Source organism: Callospermophilus lateralis, chromosome 13, assembly GCF_048772815.1.
Source record: "Callospermophilus lateralis isolate mCalLat2 chromosome 13, mCalLat2.hap1, whole genome shotgun sequence".
In the NCBI taxonomy this organism is placed as follows: domain Eukaryota; kingdom Metazoa; phylum Chordata; class Mammalia; order Rodentia; family Sciuridae; genus Callospermophilus; species Callospermophilus lateralis.
In genome coordinates this window covers 72243753-72261042 of record NC_135317.1, presented here as the reverse complement: position 1 = coordinate 72261042, position 17290 = coordinate 72243753, and the positions used below count along the sequence as shown (strand labels likewise).

The 17290-nt window shown below is 40.2% G+C and overlaps 1 protein-coding gene across 3 annotated transcripts in view; it reads left to right on the top strand.

Annotated features, from left to right (window-relative positions):
* Hhat (hedgehog acyltransferase) overlaps window positions 1-17290 on the top strand; it is a 296093-nt gene that overhangs the window by 152995 nt on the left and 125808 nt on the right. For all 3 annotated transcript variants that reach the window (XM_076831926.1, XM_076831925.1, XM_076831924.1), the window contains one exon: window positions 1017-1052. In XM_076831926.1, the coding sequence (XP_076688041.1) occupies window positions 1017-1052 (36 nt within the window). The remainder of the gene's footprint in view (window positions 1-1016; window positions 1053-17290) is intronic.

Sequence of the window (17290 nt, the reverse complement as noted above, 5' to 3'; positions counted from 1 at the left end):
GCTCCAGGGATAGAGCCAAAGGCCAGGGACAGGAAGGGCCTGGAAAGTCGAACCCCACCCTGAGTGAATTCCTGTGTCCATTGCCCAAAGGGACAGAATTAATTCAGTCTTCCTCAGGCCGATTGCCAGCCTAGAAAGTGAGTCTGTGGATGGGACATGACAACCATCCTCTAGGGATTATGAGCATGAACTGTGCCTTATGGACAGGAACATCATAATTCACTCAACGTCGCACACAAAGGGAGAGAAGGCAATTGGTTCAGGAGGAGCAAGCTAATTGAACAAACCAGGGCAGTACCATTTGTGTGCACTAAGTCAGTTGGGTGAAGTAGGAGGGTTGTGATGTGAATGGTCCACCATTGCGCAGGTCTTACTAAAGGCTCCGGTGGGTGGAGCTGCTCTTTCAACTCCCTGCTCAACACAGACCCAACTATGAAACTGGGGTCTTTCCAGGTGGAAAGCTGCAGGGACTTCACCTGGGGGAAGCTCTGAAGACCAGGGCGAAACCTCACAAGGGTCACTTTGCTGTTGGCTAGTATTATGTGCTTTCTAAACATGTCTCATTTATTTTTGAGGAAATGAGTATCTGAGGAAATTGTCATTATAACAGGTCTCCTCTATTGGAAAAGAGTGGAAGGTACCTGGAAATCCACCTGCATGACCTTGATTTTTAGAGAGCTTAGACTTGCTGAGATACCTTGCTCTCAGAGAGCCATGGCTTGACATTAGAATCACGAGGAGGGACTGATAGATTTCTGGGCCCCATCCCTAGAAATTTTGAATCATTATATCTGGACATTTGCCTTTCCAACAACAATGCTACACACTTTGAGAATCACTGCCATGGAGTAATTCATTTCTTCATCATGGTTTGAATGTGTGCATATATATATTTGTGTGTGTGTGTGTATATATATACATGTATACATACATACATACATATGTATTTTTTGTCAAGTTTACTATTCTGTAAACCTGTTTTGTTGATATGCTTGTCTTTTTCCTTCTCTGAACAGGCATTTTGATGTTGGACTACATAATTTCTTAATCAGGTAAGTCAGTATTTTTTATTTTTAATACCATTGAATAGCATTTCTATTATGGAAAATTGTAATAGAAAATAAATCCTCATTAAATATCTTGATAAAATAATGGTAATCATACACTTGCAAGAAAAATAAAAACTGCTAAAACTATTTTTTTTTTGTTTACCAGAATCACACATGATTAAGTAATCAAGGAAATCTATGTTTAAAGAGATTCGTATCTGAACTAATAGTTAACCAAGATCTTAATTCTAACTACTAGGCTTTTGGAAAGACAAATAGAAAAGGAAGCAGTGTCAGCTTATTCAGACATTAAACAGACCATTTAATGTTTCTCCATTGAATTTAATCTTTTTAAGCTGAATTTAATGCTTAGTATATTCAAAACTGTTAAATATCTTGTTCATAACTGAAAGATTACAGATGGCCATTTATATCCTAGCGTATTGGTGATTTTTACCAGAGTTGGCTTATGGGCATATTCATTTCAAGTAGCTATTAGAAAGATTAAATGGTAATGTACCAAATTGTAACAGTACTTGTAAGAATTTTTGTGATTTTTAAAAAAACATCAACTTGGGCTGGGGATGTAGCTCAGTTGGTAGAGTGCTTGCCTCACATGCACAAGGCCCTGGGTTCAATCTCCAGTACCGCATGCGCGCGCACACACACACAGACACACACACACACACACTAAAACAAACCAAAAAAAAAAAAAACCCATCAACTTGCCGAATTTCCTAAATTTTTCATGTTGTGCATGTAATTACTCTAAAAATAGTAAAAAATGGTTAAAATGCTTATTAAAAAAATAAAGGAAGCAATAATGGTTGTTGAAGTGAACCACTGTAAATCATGTACAGTTTCCCTATAATCTTATGTTTAGTGATCTGCAAATGTGATTTTTTAAATGCTATTTCATTCAGATAGCCTGCTAAGATCTATAGGTCAGTTGCAATTTTTGTATAGTTGTTATGGTGGTTCATTTTCCCATAATGCATGACCATCTATTAACAAGATGTTCTCTGAGGGGAAATGTCCAGAATTTATATCACCTTTATTTACCCTCTCTGCTGGATTGCATATGGCAGTGTCCAAGAGAGGTCACGGGCACCTTGTCTTCTTTTTCAAGCCTCACTCCAAGGATGCACATTTTGAAAGTCTCCTTTGCTTACCCCAGACTGTGGGAATATGAATTGTGCTGTTTTCTTCCAGGAGTTCAATCACAAAAAAGAATCTTTTCTTGATACACCAAGGGTGAATTAATTTTAGTAGCAGAGATAGTTTCCAGCAGTCATGGAAAAGGTAGGCAGGAGAAATCTTTTCTCAAATGACCAAAAAGTGTCTGTATATATATTTCATGGACTGGTTAGGATTTTTGACTTGGTGGCTTTGATGCTTTGGAAAACTCTGATGAAACTGCTCACCGAATGCCTTTTGATGAGTGCAAATTTGTACTTAATTTCTCTAACTTTGAGGGCAGAGGGTCATGCTTAAGCACTTATTAATGGTTAAATTCAGAGTCTTGTATAGAATTAACCTTCAACATTTGTGGTAGGAGTGAATGAAATGAGACAGAGGGCAAGTTGAATTGAAGTTGTCCCATGACTTATTCAGCACATAGTTCACAATTCTAGCATGCACCACTTACTTGGATATGTCTGGGATACTGTCATTTGCAAAAATAGATGTCTGATTAAAAGGCTTTCCTGAGTTTATTGTTTGCTAAGCTTGTGGTCTGAGCAAGAGGTGGTCTGCCTCTGTGGTCCTGTTTCCCTTTCCTCGTCTGGATTCCCATCATTTCTCCTATGTTGGATCTGTGAAAAGGGAAGAGTAGTCAAGTGCCTGTAATGTAGCTGGTGCTGGGGTCACCATGTCCTGGCCTTGTGGGGGCAGATACTGGAAGATGCTCTAGTTAGTCACTTTCTTCAGTGTTCTGTGAAGCAAGGAGAACTGGGGAGTCGGGTTTGTCTCTGCCCAGCCATCTTCCTAGAGTTTTTCTTGCCCTTACTCTGGGAGGGGCAGAGCAAATCAACACATGCATTACTTTTCTAATTGGGGAATGAAAGATCAGTTTCCCCTTTTTGCAGGCACCCCCAGTCTCTATGAGCATCACACTATAGCATCCCCACGTCCCCAGGCTAACAACGTAGACTTTTTCTTTCCTCCTCCCACCTTGGGAGCAGCAGGAGGGAGTGAAGAGATGGGTAGATAGAGGTGGTTTCTGGGAACAGAGTCAGTTCTCTGGATAGCTGGCTTTATTTGCACCTTGCTGGGTATGGTGGTGCATGCCTGCAATCCGAGCAATTCACAAGGTTGAGGGGGGAGGATCACAAATTGGAGATCAACCCTGGATATGTCTGAGATAACTGTCATTTGCAAAAATAGATGTCTGATTAAAAGACTTTCCTGAGTTTATTGCTTGCTAAGCTTGTGGTCTGAGTAAAAGATGGTCTGTCTCTGGGGTCTTGCTTCCCTTTTACTTCAGGATGCTATGAGAGGACCTGGAGCAACCTTTCTCCTGTTTTCTCGAAAACATTCAATTTTTCAAGTTCCCCTTTTCTAATTTTTCATTGATTTTATGTTTAAAGATTTAAAAATCAGAAAAGTATTCATATATATTGTTTTCTATATTGTTTATATTTAAATCTCATTTCATATATATAATTTCAAATAAATATATATTTCAAATATACATAATTTTAAATTAGACCCTGTCTTAAAATGTAAAAAGAACTGGGGATGTACCTCAGTGGTTAAGCAGCCCCGGGTTCAATACCTGGTTACCTCACAACCCCCCAAAAAGAAAAAGAAAATGAGCTCTTTGTTCTTCAGAATTTGAAGGTAAAGTCTGGGCACTGAACACAATTTAGGACTGAATCCATTACTGAGAACTGTTTCACTGGAATTATGACCCTGGAGTAATTTGAAGAGGGTGAGGTCCAGTCGAGTGGGAGATAAGGGAAAGGAAATGACTATTCTTAAAGAGTTGAACTATGAGGTGGAGAAAGGAAAATGAGGACAGCTGGTGGAGAAGGTGGTTGAATGGACTTTTTTTTTTTTTTTTAAATGGGAGAAACTCCTATGTTTAGCTACCAGAACTACTTCAGTGCTCTTTAGGTGCAGAGAAAGCGGTTTCAGTTGGGTAGAAAGGCACAGAGTCTGATTGCTAGGGGGCAGTCCGTGGTCCCATGGTTATTCTGGAGAGCAATGACATTTTTCTGCAAAGCTACTCCTAGAGGAAACCTTAGGGGTTGTAAGAGTCAAGGGGATGGCACCTGATAAATCTGAGGAAAACATATTTCCCTTTGCACAAGAAATGTGGGAAGAATTGGCATCATTTTTTTGCTTTTGTTTCTAGATTAAGTACATATATTGGCTCCAGCGAGCTCTTAAAGCATTCCCCGATTTGACAGACTATATTGAATGCCTAGTGTTTGCATAAAAGAAACTGGAACATGCCTAAAATTAATCAGTTGCATCTTTTACGTTGATGGAAGTCATATTGGCTTCTCTGGAGTGATGTAAATTTCCCCAGAGCCCTATCTGTGATCTCGGCCTGGGCAACTGCACAAAGCAACAGGCTTCCTTGTGAGTTGTTGGAGTGCTGCTCTGAGCTCTGGGGCAGGAAGGAGCTGTCACCTTGAATGAAATGTGAGCGTTTTGGGTATAGGTGCTTTATGGTGACTGTGGGAAAACTCAGCTCAAGCCTTCCACATCTTATGGCAATCAAAGGAAAGACTTTGAGAAAGCAGGGATCATAAGTCACCTGAGAATAACCTGAGAAGACTGTCGGCTGGAATTTTTCATATGTCACTACAAAAGAGAGAAAGGAAATGACCAACTTGGAAAGAGATTCTAGAATAAAACGGCTGTTTCATTATAGATAATACAGCAGATTGTTTAAATCTATCTTAGCTTGGGCAAAGAATTAAAAAGGATTCGTGGGGTTTTTTGATTCTTACATTGTACCCTGGACTTACCACCACTCCTTCCCTTTAAGAAATGGGATCTTGCTATGTCACCTAGGCTGGCCTTGAACTCCTGAGCTCAAAACAGTCCTCCTGCCTAAGATGAGAGAATGAGTTTAAGGGATACAGGTTGCTATGAGAGGACCTAGAGCAACCTTTCTCCTGGTTTCTCTAAAATATTCAATTTTTCAAGTTTCCTTTTTCTAATTTTTCATTGCTTTTACGTATACAGATTTGAAAATAAGAAAAGTATCCATATATATATTGTTTGTATTTAAATCTCATTTCTATATATAATTTCAAATAAGGATCAAGCTTTTTTCCCCCCCTAACAAAATTTTCTTTATTATTATTTCTGTATTTATTCCAAAGAGGTGTCTGTCCATGAGAGCCGCTCCTTCTGTAGTCGGGAGGATGTCTTTATCCTGTTAGCAGAAATGCAGAGTGTGAGAATCCTTCCTTTGATACTTTTTAAGCAAATAGAAAAAGGCCATGGGTCTCTTGCATGGTCCTGAAGTTATTTAAGAAGATTTCTGGAGTTAATATGGTTCTTGGAAGATAATTTTCATTTCATAAGTAAACAGATTCTACATATGGAGTGGCATTCAGTATAGTGCAGATTGAATCCTATACAAGTGCTAGCATTTATGTGAAACAGCACATGCCCTTCTGAAGCATGATTGATTCTGAAGAAGAGAGAAGGTAGCCAGGTTGGGAGGGTGGCTGTTCACTTCCTGTGCTGTCCTTTCTTCCTCTTCTGGAGTTTGGTCCAGGCTGGCCTTTCACCAGGCTCTGGAGTATCAAAGATAGGGAAGAAGGGAAGGAAATGTCATTAAAGTGTGAATGGATGGTTCACTGAGTGTTGAAATGAGCAAAACTGACATTGTTGCCTTTGGCTTTTCCTTGTTGACACCCTATGCCTGACCTATTAATAAATCTAGTTCTACAGAAGAATTGAAGAGTCGTTTGGGGGTAAAAATTAATCAGGGTTCTGAGCTTTATGAATCACAGTGTAGTTTCTCATTTTATCCTGTACTACCAAACTGACTGCTGTAAACAATTGTTGTAGTTAATTGTAATATTCAATGTTGGTGGAGATATCTGTTCACCATCACTGGAAGAATATCTTAGGTTGTGTGATGTCTGAGATATCCAAAAGAGTTTTCCTGATGTCTTTAATAAGCCAAGCAGTCAAATGAAAGATTCATTCAGACTAAAGGATTTTTGAGAGGAAAAGAGGCAGTGTTTTAGCTTTTTTTTTTTTTCCTGCTGTGACCCAAAGACCTAATAAGAACCATTTTAGAGGAGGAAAAGTTTATTTGGCACCCAGAGTTTCAGAAGTCTAGGTCCTGAGATGATTGACTCCATTGTTCTAGACCTAAGATGAGGCAGAAAATCATGAACATCATGGTGAAGGAGTATGGAGGAGGAAAGCATTTCAGGACAGGGCAGTGAAGAGGCAGAGAACTGTTCACCAAGGCCAAAATATAACCCCCCAAGGCATATATATCCCCAGTGACCTACTTCTTTCAGCTACATGCTACCTGTCAAGAATTAACTGGGAAGTTAACTCTAATCAGTGGAATCACAGAATAGGTTAAGGCTCTTACAACCCAGACATTTCACCTCTAAATTTTCTTATATTTTACACATTATCTTTTGGGGGACACCTCAGATCCAAACCATAACAGGTATAATGAACAGTTATCTTCCTTTTGTTCTCTTAGGATCATTGAGACCTGTTAGTGCTCTGAGCTGTTCTGGAAACAGAAATTAAGGCATTTGTCCTGCAGTATGATCCGGATGGAAATGGGCAGATTGTTAGGGTTGGTATTCAGTCTAGCAGCCTAAGAATAGCTAAAACACACATGTCTTCTGGATCCACCAAGAGAGAAAGGCAATGTGTACATATTTAACTCAGAGGTGATAACTCAAAGGCTTTGATACAAAGGATTTTGATTTGTTAGTTTTGCAAAAAGAATACAGAAGCCCACTTCTGTTTGAGTAAATAATTTTCAATAGAGGTGTATAAAGTTGAAAGAGATTACAAAGTCCTGCTCCAACCTAAGCTCAGCCTAGGGTCTGGGTTTTTACAGTCCTGATTAGGCACTACTGATCATCTCTTAGTGGCAACCAGAGGGGAAAAGTGGTACCTGAAGGAGCCCTAGGTCTCTTTTGTTCCTCCCTCCTGCAAACTCATATTCCTTGAAGTGGCTGTGGTATCAGTTTTCTCCCTTCAACACCACCCAAGGCCTGTGAAAACCAGAATCTAGTGAGCTGTGTGGTGCTCTTATAAGAGGGTGCTTTAAATAAAAAGTGGAGAACTTGAGAGTGAAGAAAGCCAGATCCCAGACCAGGATCCAACCGAGGCAGATAGTAGAAACGAGGGCAGGTGTTGAAGACAAGCTAATGCTTCCCTGTGGCTGGGTCCCTGCTCTGTCTTTCCCTGTGCCTAGTTTCCAAATCCTGTAGGCTCCTTGACTTTAACATCTTGTATTTACCCCTTCCTTTCTCTTTCTGGTGGAAAAAATACCCACCTTTGTCTTTTTTTTTTTTTTTTTAAAACCTCACCCAGTCCTAGTTGAGGTTTAATATATATATTTGGTCTTCTGTATCTGCAGGTTCTTCATCCAAGGATTAAAACAACTGCAGATTAAAAACATTCAAAAAAATTAAATCTGTACTGGTCATGTCCAGACTCCCCCCTTATTATTCCCTAAGCAACACAGTACACCAATTCTTGACATAACATTGACATTATATTAGAGACTACACAGAGATTAGAGATAACTTAAAGTGTATGGAAGGATGTGTGTAGGTTATATGTGAATACTATGCCCTTCTATATAAGGGACTTGAGCATCTGCAGATCTTGGTATTTTGAAAGTGGGCTATGGGGGGAGGGTCTCCTGGAACCAGTGCTCTGAGGATACAAAGGGATGGCTGTGTACACTCACTCAGATCTCTGCCTGGGAACAGTGGCGACTTGATGAAGGCTAGTTATCACTAGCCATTTTTAACAGGAGAGAAAGAAGTACTGTAATTCCTGTGATGTTATGGAGGGCACAGGTGCAGGTGCTACCTTTGATAAAATGGGTAGGAAGAATCTCTAAGAGTAGGTAATTTGGGCTGAGAGATGAGTGAAGAGAATATGGCAGCCAGGGGATGATCTGGGCTAAACTATTCTAGGAAGAGGGAAGGGCAAGCCTCAGATCCCCAAATAGAGAAGAGTATGTCTGGGGAAGAGAAGGGATTCCAGGACGGGAGGGTAGAAGAGCCAGGAGTCCCAAGGTGAGGCTGGAGGAAGAGGGAAGGGTCAGATTGATGAGAACTGGGTACCATTTTAAATGCAAGAGGAGCCAAAGGTTTTAAGGAGGTGGGGAAGATGTGATCTAGTTGAAAGTCAGTTTGACTAATTTCACTAGCAGTTAGTGAAGTTGGGATTTTTGAACTTTGGCCATTACCATGTTCTTCCATTTTTAAGCTGGAGATCTGTGGCCCAGGCCTGTGTTTGCTCCCCAGGAAAATTCCTCTGACAACCAACACAATAGCCCTGAACTATCCTTTAATTTCTTCTTGGTGTATAAAAGATGTAATTATGTGTCAACACCAACTTGGAGGCAGCTACCTGATGGTGCATTATGGCAGTTGGCACTCTGAGGAGTGTGGTCAGCTTGGGGAGAGTCTGTTACAGCTGGGAAAAGCCACTTCCTCCGATCACAATGTATGCTTGGAAGGGCCCCCACTTAGGATGGAAGTTTCCAGCTTTCATGGGGTGAGGAATAATTACCTTGTCTTCAGACCTGTTGGCAAGACTGGGCTTCCAATCCTCCCCGTGTTCTTTACTCTCTCTGTTAGGGGGCTCTCGAGGGTCCAGTTCTTAGGCTTTAGCACTCCTGTCTTGGTGTCCTTCCCTTTGTGCATCAGCTACTCTAGGGCTAAGAAGCTTCCACAATCCACAGCCCAGAACAGAGTTCCATCTGGAAGTCTTCGATATTAAATGTGGTGCAGAAACAGAACACCTTTCCTAGCTTCCCATAGATCACTACCAATGCTCGTGACAGCATTCTTTGTCCCTCAGACCTCAACAACTTTCACCAATTTTCAGTTATTTGATTTTTTTTCTGATTCCTCCCTCCAATTCTACTGCTGCCATTTTTGAGGTAAAGCTTGTTAGAATTATTCTTTGTAGCTGAGCTATATTTGGGTTTGTTAATTAGAAAATCCAGATTTAAAAAAAAAAAAACCAACAAAAGAAATCCTCCATAGTCAGAGTTGAAATGCATAATTCATTTTCTGCCATACATAGCTTTTATCCATACAGATGTTCCTGTGAATAAATGTATCTTTTAATAAAATTAAAAAGAGCCCCTGGTGACTTGATTGAGACATTTGCAATGTAGAGATAGTTTCCAGTGTAAAAAGGTCTGAGTCAGGGATGCTCCTAAGCAAGCTGGGCTTTAGGATCCATGGCCCCTAACCAGTGCCAGTGGGTTATTTAATAGGTCATTTGGTAAATGTTATCCTTGCCACCTTCTGAATTTCATTTCTAATGCTTGGGCTTTTTATGTTTATGGGACATAGCACAGGGTAGAAGCCAGAAATACCTTTTTTTGTGTGTGGCAAGGATCTTGGATCCCCAGTGTCTGAAATTTAGATTCTGAAAAGAATGATGTGTGGTTAGAGGTGAGACCTGGGATGCATTCTGGTGAGTGTGGCAGCAGTGATGCCCAGCTTTGAGAGGTAGTGATCCTAGAGTGGAGCCCTGTGCCCAACACTGAGAGCCCCTTCATCCGATCACAGTGTAGGCATGGAAGGGCCCCCACTGGAGCAGTTAGTGGTATAATTTCTTGATAGTTTCTGATTGCTTCACCTCCAAGCCTTGAAAGTCAGTTTGACTAATTTTACTAGCAGTTAGTGAAGTTGGGATTTTTGAACTTTGGCCATTTGGGGTGCTCCTGGAGGTCATGCATGGTGCCAGAACTTCCTTAGTTTAACCTCAAGAGGAATTTACTAACTAAAGTGCATTCTTATCTGCAACTAGAAAAATCTAATGCGTTTATTTATTCAATGAACACTAGAGATGCCTAGTTCAGCAGGGGGAGTGCGTGATCTTTAGTTGGCTTTGCCGGTGAGCTGCATTGATTCCACACCCCAGAATTAGACAAAATAGCAGCTATTTTTATATCGTTACTAGAAGCATCCCATGAAATGGAAAGGGCATTGGATCAGATGCAGAAGACCAGGGCTTTAGTCTGTTTTACTTCTTTCTTTGCTTCAGTGATTTCATATGTCACTTGTCCTGCTTGGACCTTAGTTTTTTTGTTTTTGAAATGAGAGAATTATACCAGATAAACTCTACAATTCTTTCCAGTCCCAGCAGCCTTGGTGTATCTAATATTAGATAGCAGCTTCTGTTGTCTAGATCTGTGCTAGCCAATACACTGGTTATTAACAGCGCGTGGCTGTTTAAATTTAGGTTAATTAAAATTCAGTAAAATTACCATGATATTGTGATAGAATATGAAATAGATATTAGGTTTCTGCCCCCTGCCATGGTTTCCAGCACAAAGCTTCTAAAAACCATGTATTTAGGGACACTGGGAGAATCTTCTGATATTTGGTCTTTGATCCCCCAGTTCCTCACACACAGCCCCTCAGACCTTTGTAATTTTCTGAATGATAGGAGCATCTGACACAGCTCCAAATTCCTTTGGGATTTCTTGGATGATACGCACATCTTTTCTTCTAATGAGGCAACTCTTGGTGAACTCCTGGGCAGCCTTAGGATGGGGAATGGTTGCCAGGGGAACCAACCATGTGATTAGAGAGTTAGAACTTTCAGTGGTACTGTACCTGTCACCCCCACCTCTGGGCGGAGGAGCAGGGATAAAGGTTTTCTTAATTGCCAATGAGTTAATTATTCATGGTTATGTAGTGAAGCCTCTAAGAAGACCCCCCAAAACAAAGATCGAGGAATTTCCAGGTTGAAGAATACATGAAGATACCTGGAGGGTGGAGAACCCAGAGGAGGCATGGAAGTGCTATGTTCCCTCTCCTATAACTTGCCCTATGTGTCCCTTCTATCTAGCTGTACATCTGCATTAAAAAAAATTCTTTATAATAAACAAGTCAATGTGTTTCCCTGAGTTCTGGGAACCATCTCAGCAAATTAAGCCTGAGAAAAGGGGGTCCCTGGAACCCCAATTTATAGGCAGCTAGTCAAAAGCATAAATAAAACAACCTGGGACTTTCCACTGATGTCTGAAGTGGGTGCTGGTCTCCTGGGATTGAGCCCTTAGCCTGTAGGACCTTTCCCTAGGTAGACGGTGTCAGAATCGAACAGCATTGGCAGAACTAGTGTCTGCTGGAGGATTGACTGCTGAGTGTGTGGGCAGGAACCCCCACACATCTGGTCACAAAAGTGTTCTGTGTTGAATGTAAAAGAAGGAAAAACACCTTGTTTTTTTTCCTAACTTGGTAATTACAAAATCAATTCCCCTGTTGCAGTAGCCACCTTTTAAATGCTCAGTGGTCAAGTGTAACAGCTGGCTAATCTATTGGACAGCACAGATAGGAAAATTTTCAATCAGTGCAGAGAATCCCCTGGGATAATGTGGGATTGGGTCTGATAGTGTCATCTTGTACATCCTCTGAGGGAGATACTGGGGTTCTGTTCTATGTCAAGCTGACTTTTTAAATCATCATCATGCCCCACATATAATTCGCCACCTCTCCTGTTTTCCCTCATGCCTTAACCTTACTTCTCCCAGGGACTGGTACCCCACACACTCCCACCAAGGCAGAAACTTTGGTATTCTAGAAATTTCCTTCTTCAACCTCTATACCTATTTGTCTCTAATTCTGTCAGTTCCCCCAATTAAATATTGATTGAACAGGCTCCGTTTTCCTCATTCCTATTATATTCACAACTACCGAGGCTCCTTTCATCTTTCATTTGGCTTCTGTAAATCTACGTGGAGTTTTTTGTTTTTTTTTTTCATTCCAGTGTGTCCCTTCACTCTGTGTGTAAGAGTACTAAGCAAAATGCAGTTTAAAAGCAAACAAAATGCAGTTTTAATTGGTGAGTCTCCTGCCTTCGCCGTCATATACTCAGCTTGTGGATGTAACTCACAGCTCTTCCCCCGTCTTGTCATATTTTTTTCTGTTCACTGAGTCAGTCACGCTCATCTGTCCTTCTTGCATTTTTTGCATGCTTCAGTCTGTCTTCCCGCACAGGCTCCTCAGCACCCAGGTGGGGGGTCACCTCTGCTGTGTAGCCTCTGCCACCTCCCCTCGAGGAGTCGGTGCTTCCAAGGTGCTGTGCTGCCTCTTCCAAAGCATGGCCCATGTTTGCAGCTCAGGCTCTGGTGTCAGGTTGTCTGGGTGTGTGTGCTGGTCCCATTGCTCTCCACTAACCTGCCCAGCAGTTCTGGGCTTCACTTTCCTCGCCTGAAAAGTTGGCACTAACAGTACCTACTCCACTTTTTTCTTTCCTTCATAAAGATTTGATTTTTCACGGAGTAGAAGGGACTGTGTCCTCCTTGGGAACTGCTTTCCTCAGGGCAGCCAGGATAACGTTCAGCCCCTCTCACTTCCTCTTGGTCGGAATACATGTCCTCCCTGCACCACACCTACACATCATGGACTTGACACTCATTTGTCCTTGGAGAGCTCCAGCAGCTCCTTACTGAGCCTATTGTGCTCACACACTTCTCAAATTCCTTGGTAAGCTTGGTGAGGCATGTGTGAGGGCAGCTGGACCTCAGCTTGCTCATTCTTTTTTAAATTTTTTATTCTTATTATACATGACAGCAGAATGTATTACAGTTCATATTACACATATAGAGCACAATTTTTTATATCTGGTTGTATACAAAGTATATTCACACCATTTGTGTCTTCATACATGTACTTAGTGGAATGAGATGGACATCATTAGGCTGTCTTTCCTATCCCCATGTTCCCTCCCTTCCTCTTCTACCCCTTTACCCTATCTAGAATTCATCTAATCCTCCCTTGCTCCCCCTCCCAACCTCACTATGAATCATCCTTCTTAAATTAGAGAAAACATTCAGCATTTGGTTTTTTTAGATTGGCAACTTCACTGAATGTTATGTTCTCCAACTCCATTTACCTGCAAATGCATGATTTTATTCTCTTTTAATGCTGAGTAATATTTTAATGCTGTGTGTGTGTGTATATATATATATATACACACACACACATACCAAAGTTTCTTTATCCATTCATCTACAGAAGGGTATCTAGTTTGGATCCACAGTTTAGCTATTGTGAATTGTGCTGCAATAAACATTGATGTGGCTGTGTCCCTGTAATGTTATGTTTTTAAGTCCTTTGGGTATATACCAAGGAGTGGGATAGCTGGGTTAACCAGTGGGATAACTGGTTCCATTCCCAGTTTTCCAAGGAATCTACATACTGCTTTCCATACTGGCTGCACCAAGTTGCAGTCCCACCAGCAATGTAAGAGTGTGCCTTTTTCCCCACATCCTCGTCAACATTTATTGTTGTTTGTCTTCATAATAGCTGCCATTCTGACTGGAGTGAAATGAAATCTTAGTTTTAATTTGAATTTCTCTAATTACTAGAGATGTTGAACATTTTTTTCACATATTTGTTAATTGATTGTATATCACCTTCTGAGAAGTGTCTGTTCAGTTCCTTGAACCATTTATTGACGGGTTTTTTTTCTGTGTGTGTGTGTGTGTAGCCTTTTGAGTTCTTTTAGTGCTCTGATGTGCAAGTGATAAAAATTTGCTCCCAAGCTATAGGCTCTCTCTTTACCTCACTGATTATTTCTTTTGCTAAGAAGCTTTTTAGTTTGAATCCATCCATTTATTCTTGATTTTTAACACTTGCACTATAGTAGTCTTGTTAAGGAAGTAGGGGCCTAATCTGATATGATGGAGATTAGCGCCTGCTTTTTCTTCTATTAGAGGCAGAGTCTCTGGTTTAATTCCCAAGTCCTTGATCCACTTTGAGTTGAGTTTTGCGCATGGTGAGAGATAGGGGTTTAATTTCATTTTGTTGCAGATGGATTTCCAGTTTTCCCAGCACCATTTGTTGAAGAGGCTATCTTTTCTCCAGTGCATGTTTTTGGCACCTTTGTCTAATATAATCACCTTGTGGCCCTTGCTAAGACCTATGACCTTGGGGTAATTCCAAACCATGACTGCTGCTCTTCAGTGGTTTCAATGGTGGAAAAAAAAATTATATATACATATATATACGTGTATGTGTATATATACGTGTATGTGTATATATGTGCATGTGTATATATACGTGCATGTGTATATATACGTGCATGTGTATATATACGTGCATGTGTATATATACGTGCATGTGTATATATACGTGCATGTGTATATATACGTGCATGTGTATATATACGTGCATGTGTATATATACGTGCATGTGTATATATACGTGCATGTGTATATATACGTGCATGTGTATATATACGTGCATGTGTATATATACGTGCATGTGTATATATACGTGCATGTACACGTATATATAAAATAATAAATAAATTTGTAAATAACATAATAAGCTAACAAAGTGTTTTAAATAGTGTTCATAAACACTAACAATATTTTGTGATTGTCATTATTGTCATTGTCATCCTTATACTTTCCCTTGCTATCTAGCTGTTCTCTGGGATGTTGGCAGACACATGAAATGCAGGATTCTTTGCATCAAGGTTTGGCGATTCATATGTAAGTTTCTGCCAAGGGCTAGAACCATGACTGACTGGCTTCTGCATTTACTTTGAGCATCGGGCAGAGATTGGTGTGCCCACAGGATGGCACAGTGGATGGAATTGGCTCTAGCTCAAACCCAACTCTGACCCTTACTAGACATGTGACTTTACTACCAAGTTATGTAATAAACTGCTTCAGTTTCTCTGTCTGCAAAACAGGGAACATTGTCACCTTCAGGAAAAAATTCAGATGCTTTGTAACTGAGTTAATCAAAGAATTATGAAATGGGTTCAGGAGTGAGACAGGAACTAGCTATAGGGAAGGTTCCATTAGGATGTTATGATTGGGATGAAAGGTGGAGGGTAAATCATACTGAAAGCCCCATGGAGGGAGGAACAGGGTGCATATTGGAGGAAGAAGAGAAAACCAGTCTTTCTAGTTGAAGCACCAAGAGTAAGGGGCACAGTAAGGCTGGGGTTGTCCTGGAATGCCATTTCAAAGATTGGAGTCAGGCTTACATTCTAAGCATTCACTTGGATATTGGTGATTAAGGGGTTTCCAGGGCAAGTGTGCAACTGCAGTTAAAATTTATGTACACATGTTTGCTGGTGGGACTGCAAACTGGTGCAGCCATTATGGAAAGCAGTATGGCGATTCCTCAGAAAACTTGGAATGGAACCACCATTTGACCCAGCTATCCTACTCCCCAATTTATACCCAAAGGACTTAAAATCAACATACTACAGTGATGCAGCCACGTCAATGTTTATAGCAGCTCAACTCACAATTGCTAAACTATGGGACCAACCTAGATGCCCTTCAACTAATAAATGGAAAAAGAAATTGTGATATATATACACAATAGAATATTACTCAGCCTTAAGAACAAAATTATGGCATTTCCTGGTAAATGGATGTAACTAGAGACTATCATAAGTGAAATAAACTGATCCCAAAGAACCAAAGGCTGAATGTTTTCTCTGATATGTAGACGCTAATTTACAACAGGGGGTGGGGTTAGGGAAGAACAGAGGTACTTTGTGCTAGACAAAGGGTAGTGAGGGGAGGGGAGGGAGTAGGAATGATAGGGTAATAATGTTTGATTCATTCTACATGCTTATATGATTACATTACTGGTATAACTCTGCATGAGGTACAACCAGAAAAATGAGAAGTTATACTCCATTTATGTATGATGTGTCAATATGTATTCTACTGTCATGTATAACTAACTAGAATAAATAAAAGAAGTATCAACTTATTGTTTGTTTTCTTATGAATTAGAAGTATCCTTGTGAGTTTAGAGACATTCCTTAAAAGCAAATTATTTAATTTTAACTTGGTATAATTGCTCAAATATATTTGCTTGACTCAGTTACTGTGAATTTCTCTTACCCTTATTTACCCTATTTTCATATGTACTACTATTTACCAAAGAAAATACTTTGAAAATGCTAAATAAGAAAATTAGATATGCATCTGTATCCTAGGATGTCTAGAGTTCTCTCTTAGATGATGGAATTAACATTGAAATGAAGGAACTTTCAACAGGAAATGTATAGGCTATTAACATGCTAGAGAGGAAGGATCTGTTGTAAGGAATATTATCACTGCTCTGTTAACATTAATAACACCAATGTTTGCCATCATGTACATTTTTGTATTAATTAAAGCAGATTCATTTGAATTCAGATGACCTTTCCTGAATGAGAAAAAATGTATGACAGAATGATCAGTGAGCTAGAAATTGAGCCTACAGTCTGAAGGATTAAGAAGTTGCTGATATACCTGCTAATAGGTGAGATGCTCTAAGTCTGTTTTGGAGGGCTGTCCAACTACCCATGTGCTCATGGGAATGTTATTTCTGGAGCATCACTCGTTGATAAGGGCAACATGTGAGGATTGTGCCACACGTTGCCAACATATAAGATCAAATTTATTTGCAGTGAAGATACATATTGTTAAGCTGATGTACAGCAGACAAAACATTGAATTAAGCAGATTGAGGAATGAGCTCCACTCTCTGGAGGAGACACTCGATAAGCTAGTGACCAAGAGTCCATCTTATGTAAAATTTGCTTCCTTAGTGTAGTGGATATTTGCCGAATACTCTGGTTATTCAGTAGCTTTTGAACACTCTGGGTCTCTCTTGAAGCTGGTACTAGAATGTATCCCAAGTCCCTACACTCAGGTGTATCAAAGGGTGACTTTGATTCAGAAAAGCATCATGAGAACAAAGAGGGTGTCCAACGTAAGTGTTTGTCAAAAAGGTGATGGAGAGATGTATTATTTTTGATACAGCAAGGGCAGTGGCTTTGCGATTCAAGTCTAAGTCCTCTGAAAAGTGACATCCAGAGCAGTCTGCTAGAACCATCTGGCAGAATAATTATCTCCCAGCCTGACTTGTTGGCTTATGCAGAGATTCTATGAGCTAATGTCCTTTCATAAATTCTTTATTTGCTTAAATTCTGATTCTGTTGTTTACAACTAAAAACTACTAATTGTATATTGGATTATGTATTTAGCATAGACGAGGCAGTAATTT